This window comes from Juglans regia, chromosome 4, assembly GCF_001411555.2.
Source record: "Juglans regia cultivar Chandler chromosome 4, Walnut 2.0, whole genome shotgun sequence".
Classification (NCBI taxonomy): Eukaryota; Viridiplantae; Streptophyta; class Magnoliopsida; order Fagales; family Juglandaceae; genus Juglans; species Juglans regia.
In genome coordinates this window covers 3,366,285-3,372,016 of record NC_049904.1, presented here as the reverse complement: position 1 = coordinate 3,372,016, position 5,732 = coordinate 3,366,285, and the positions used below count along the sequence as shown (strand labels likewise).

General features: G+C 36.6%; 1 protein-coding gene across 1 annotated transcript; it reads right to left on the bottom strand.

Moving 5' to 3' along the window:
* Positions 1–2,916: 2,916 nt before the first annotated feature.
* On the bottom strand, positions 2,917–4,982 carry LOC109006802 (expansin-A4-like). The gene is made up of 3 exons (XM_018986198.2): positions 4,727–4,982; positions 4,065–4,383; positions 2,917–3,506 (listed from the first exon to the last, which is right to left on the bottom strand). Exons 1-3 carry the CDS (start codon positions 4,872–4,874, stop codon positions 3,197–3,199), a joined length of 777 nt encoding a protein of 258 aa, XP_018841743.1. The 5' UTR covers positions 4,875–4,982; the 3' UTR covers positions 2,917–3,196.
* Between the last annotated feature and the right edge of the window lie 750 nt (positions 4,983–5,732).

Here is a 5,732-nt window from a genome sequence, read left to right as displayed (position 1 = left end):
ATCCGAAATGAGAAATGATATTTGTAGTCATAGAGTGCACAAGGACGATTGCATTCCTTTTGAAAAAAGTAAGTAAATATAAGATCTACAGAAAAAATTAATTTTTTTAGTAATGAATCACTCTATTTCAAAATAAGTGTGCAATGCCTACACATTATTTAACATTACTCTAATACATAACAACGTTGATTTTAGCCCCTCCAAAAAAAAAAAAAAAACAGTTCAAATTCCTCTATCATTGACATTTGTAAAACTTGACTAAAACAAACTTTGTGCTGCGTAGTTCAATAAATAAATCCCACTTTAATCTTATTATTTTCTTAGATCTTAATTAGTTCTTGGAAGAAATTAATTTTCAATCTATATTATTAACTAACGACAATATAGCATTTGACATTATAAATTGTAAAAATAGTACATTTATGTATATTCAATAGTTGCATATATCCCCAACCCAAAGTGCATTTCTGCCTGATAGGTTGATTAATGATAACATCATGGTGGCCTTTGAGTTGTTTCATTCTATGAAAACTATAAAGAGGGGGAAGATGGGGAGTATGACCATAAAATTAGATATGTCTAAGGCCTATGATCGTGTAGAGTGAAGTTTTTTTAAAACTGTGATGAAAAAATTGAGATTTAATGAGAAGTGGGTGGTGCTGGTCATGAGTTGTGTCAAGTCTGTTTCATACTCAGTGTTGATTAATGGGTCTCCAGGGCACAAGTTCTGGCCTAAAAGGGATTTGAGACAGGGTGATTCATTGTCACCCTATTTATTTATTCTTTGTGCTTAATGATTAAGCACTTTATTGAATTCCTATGAAAATCAGAAACTTACAAGAGGGGTGCAAGTGGCTCAAGGAGGAACTAGTATAAATCATCTGCTCTTTGCAGACGATTGCATTCTTTTTAGGTGGGCTAAGATAGAAGAATGGCATAAGATTCAAGAGGTACTGAAGACCTATGAGAAGGCTTCATGGCAGTTTCTGAATAAGGAAAAACCTCAGTCTTTTTTAGCAACAATACATGGGAAGGGGACAAGAAGGTGATCATGGCAGCTAGCAACTCTATAACTTGTGACAGTTATGATAAGTACTTAGGTCTACCTACTTTTGTGGGAAGATCTAAGTTCGATACAATCAAAGTCTTAAAGGAGCGAATCTAGCAGAAAATTACAAGTTGGGAAAATAATTTATTATCACAAACTGGTAAAGAAAGTATGATCAAGGCAGTATTATAAGTCATACCCATTTATACTATGTCTGTGTTCAAGCTACCCAAGAGGTTGTGCCAAGAGACAAATATGTTTTTTTCGAGATTTTGGTGGGGAAAACAGCAGGAAGGAAAAAGTATTCACTGGAGAAGGGTGGTTTAGGTTTTAGGGACTTGGAGAGTTTTAACATGGCTCGTCTAGCAAAGCAAAGATGGAGATTACTTAAGAGCCTTGATTCTTTGGCAGCTATGGTCTTTAAAGAGAAGTACTATAGGCATTCTAGTTTCATGGATGCAAAGCTAAGTTCACTACCCTCTTTAACATGGAGAAGCATTTGGTCTGCCAGGAACCTCGTAAAAGAAAAGATAAGATGGAGAGTGGGAGATGGTAGTAAGATAAAAATCTGGGGTTCAAAATGGTTATCTACACCATCATTCTTTTCCATACAATCTCCAATTTCAGTTCTGCAGGAAGATGCTAAAGTTGAAGAATTAATTGTCAAGCATAAGGGAGAGTGGAATGAATGAAGGATTCAAACAATCTTCTCAAAAGAAAAAGGTGGAATAGATTATGAGCATATCCCTTAGTAGAGGCAAGGCTAAGACAAGCTGATATGGAGTTTTTTCAGTGAGTAGTGTTTATTTTTTGCAATCGGAAAGAATTAAGAACAACTGAGGAGATAATTCAAGTGGGGACTAAGATGGATAAAAAGTGGAGAAACATTTGGAAACTTGAAGTACCAAGTGTGACAAAGTTGTTTATGTGGAAAGTTGAGAATAATTTGTTGCCTTCAAAGAAGAATTTGTTTAAAAGGAAGGTAGTTGAGGATAAAATCTTATCTTTGACTTTGCCTACACCAATGCTCTAATCAAACGTTGTTTTAGATAAATTGATATGAAAAGATTCTATACAGTTACTGGACGGTGGAGGGGACCCTAACAATATGGCCAATTTTGGACTCATGGACAGGGATTTTCACATGGCTGGCAAATCAGAGCTGAGCTGCCGTCACAAATGGGCATCACTCACCAATATGCATACCAAAAGCTGTCCATCCCCATGACGCATTTCTCTCTCTAATATCTCTCTCAATTAATTGAAAATCATGTCACTGCTTTTTTATTTATTTTTTTGGTATCTTTTTGCCAGAGAAGCCAAATTCATTATTTCAACATTAATAGCAGCAGCAAGCTTGGCTGTCACAACCATAGCATTCATGCATTTGGGGTTGGTCTTCTATTTATATTGCTGTTTCTTGGTTTAATCCTCATCCAAATTAATACGAATAATTATATATATAACCATAAAATTTATAAATGTCGTCTAATTATTTTAAAAAAATTTATATAAATCTAACATTTTATTTATTTATTTTTAAATAATTATCGATAGTTACATAATTCACGATTGTAAATATATTTTCTACATAATATTTCCTCATCCCATAATTTCCAAACAACAAAAATATTATATATTTAATGCAAACAACATACATTCAAATACATTTAAGGTTAGTTTGTTTTTGCAAATAAGATTAGATAAATTAAGATTAAAATTAAAAATTTAAATAAAATATTAATAGAATATATTTTTTAATATTATTTTTATTTTAAAATTTTAAAATATTTATTTTATTTTATATTTAAAATTAATAAAAAATTATAATAATAAGATGATATAAAATTAAATATTTTCTTAAAACAAACTAAAACTTTAAATATATTATATTGCAGTAACTTACATATATAGAGCTGCGGGCTACATGCTTTCATGGTACAACTGCAGCCACTTCGGCCCCCTACACTTTTACTTTAACCAGCGCCCACTATTACATAATACAGACAACTTTAAAGTACCCTCATCCCATACTTCAAATTTTCTCGAGAAAATAAAAGAAAATTGAAGCTGGAAAAGCAAGCTAAAATAAGGGGTACCAAAAGGAAAAAAAAAAAAGAGAGAGAGAGACCCGTGATCGATCAGAGTTCAGACACGAAAATTCTTTCCAGTGAAAGTCTGCCCGAACTGCCAATGAGAGGGTGCCACGTTCCATGAGGTGGATGTGCGGCGATCACCGCCCGTGACCCTGAAGGAAAGAGACTGGCCAACGAGAACGGCGTTGGACTGCCAATTCTGACCCCAGTTGCGGCTCATGCTCATCCACCCAGTGTTTGATCCTTTAATGCTCACCCGCACGATGTCTCCTGCACCCGCAACATTGGTAACCAAAACCAGATTAAAGAAACGGAAGCCGTTGATCGTGAATCTGATGCCACCTTGCTTTCTGCATGGAACCCTACACAATGATAATAAGTAATTAATTAATTAATAAATCAAGGTGAAAAAAAGTTAATAATTCTATTAAATTTTGAGTGGTTAAAAACCCTAGGTGGGTTTGACTGTGGGACCCCAGCAAAAATCTCGAGACAACGTGAACTATGTCGAGGATTTCCTGACGCTGATAGCACGGACTACTATCCTCATTTTCCGGGAAACTGAGCGACGTAGAGCGGTTAAAATCCCTAGTCTCTTGTTTGCTTCTCGAGAAAAGCGGCAAATCTTTTTCACAACTTTTAAATTCAACCTAGAGTGAGCTAAACGGTTGGCTCATGGCCGAAGGATTTCAATCTCTTTTTGATTCTTGCGATTTCTCCCCGAACAAACAGGACAGAGCTAACTTACCCAAAAAAGCAAAAACATAACAGAGCACTAAAAAAGCGTACTTAAGGAAACAATAGGAGCCTTTTGAGTCAAAAGGAAAGTAGAAAGTCGAACCAAGAGAAAATAAAGCAGACCTATAAAGCGTCAAGGCAAGGTAAAGAAAACTAAGGCAGGGGCCAGGGGGTGCACTCACCGGCGGTAAGCGACCGGTACGATTCCAGCGCGGTACTCGGCGATCTTAAGGAACATGGGCATGGCGAGGTCGAAGTGGGGCCTGGGAGGGTTGCACCAGCCGCCATTGTCGCTGGGAAGAGCGTAGTTCGGGGGGCAGAAGTTGGTGGCGGTTATGAAAATGGAGGGACTCCCAGGGTTACACCACCTGGGGTCGTCGGCGCACTTGATCTCGAAGCAAGCACCACAGCTCAGCCCATTATTAAAAAGTGCTGTGCTCAGTGCGGCTGTGTTCACTCCGTAGCCTTGGCTGTAGAGATTGCCATATCCACATGCACCACCTGCACACATTGAAACCAGAAACAGTCTATTCAGTTGGAATCGCAGGAATACAAGTGCGATTTATGCAATGAACAACAAATGAAGAAAACGATCTGGGTTTTGGCCTTTAGGAGGTAAAAAGTAGCGGTTAGAACAGAGATATATTTGGACTTCTCAGAAAAAGGGAGATTATAAGTCGATTGATCTGATATTTTGATGGAAAGTGCAGAGGTATTTCTGGGATCTTGACGGTCAGCGCTCTAAGGTTGGTGAAGTCGGGAATGCTTTTGGGAATACATGACTACACATGAGCAGCAGAACCCGTATATAAGAGAGTTTCAGAGTTTAAACATTAAGGAGTACCCATAGTTCCAGAGGCGTCGCTGCCACCGTAGAAAGTAGCGTGGGCACTCTCCCACGGCCCTCCGGTGAAAGGCCCTGGGATTCTAGCTTTAGCAGCTGCAAAAAGCAAGAGAAGGGACGCAATGCGGAGAACACACACTGCAGCCATGGTGTGTTTACTAGTGCGAAAGAGTGTGTGTGTGTCTGTGAAGAAAGGAGAGATGATTGGGCAAGGATGATGGGGGAGGGACGAATGGAAATCAGGTAGAACGTGGGGGTACTTATTGACGAGTGGCCAACAGGGGTGGGGGTGGAATCACAGTATACTAGTGATATTTTTATCGTTAAATTATTTATTTTAATTTTTTAGAAATCTCATTATGCTCATGGAAAAAATTTATTTATTTAAATAATTTTAATAAAATAACAATCTTGTTGGATTTGGAAGCCCGATTTGTTGTTGTGGTGGTAACCCGACCCACCAAAGTTTCGTCACCATTTTTTGGTCAGGCTTTCAATGAGGCTTGGGTCAATAGACTGAGTTCACTCGACTAAATAATCTAGAAATTCTGAAATTAGAGTTTAGCCGTGTCACACTAAGTATGTAATTAATAAATAGTATAGCAGTTCTGAATAGTGAAATTTTAACTCCAAAGTGCATTTTGACATTTTTTCAACATAATAAAATTCTCTATAACTCTATGTATACAGGTGTATTGCCGAATCACGTTAATTTTGTGTTATGTGATTGATTATTATTATTTTCTTTTTTTTTTAATGCTAGTTGTCCCGAGGAAGGATCCTGATACAAACTTTTTTTTATTTAATAATTAAAAAAATATTTTTTAATGATGTTATGAATTTTTAAAAAAAAAATATTTAAGGGCATAAAAAATAAATAAATAAAAACTAGATAAATGACCTTATCGGAACCATCCTCATGCTACACTTTCGGTGGGTGTAGCATGAATCTTTTATTTTTTGTTCTATGGTAGGATTAAAAATAAATAAAAAACCGTGGTATCTA

Excerpts from the sequence above, each read along its gene's own strand:
- LOC109006802 (XM_018986198.2), bottom strand. The coding sequence starts at position 4,874 with ATGGCTGCAGTGTGTGTTCTCCGCATTGCGTCCCTTCTCTTGCTTTTT. Across the intron at positions 4,384-4,726 it reads CGACGCCTCTGGAACTATGG|GTGGTGCATGTGGATATGGC; the intron begins GTACTCCTTAAT and ends CAATGTGTGCAG. Across the intron at positions 3,507-4,064 it reads GTACCGGTCGCTTACCGCCG|GGTTCCATGCAGAAAGCAAG; the intron begins GTGAGTGCACCC and ends ATCATTGTGTAG.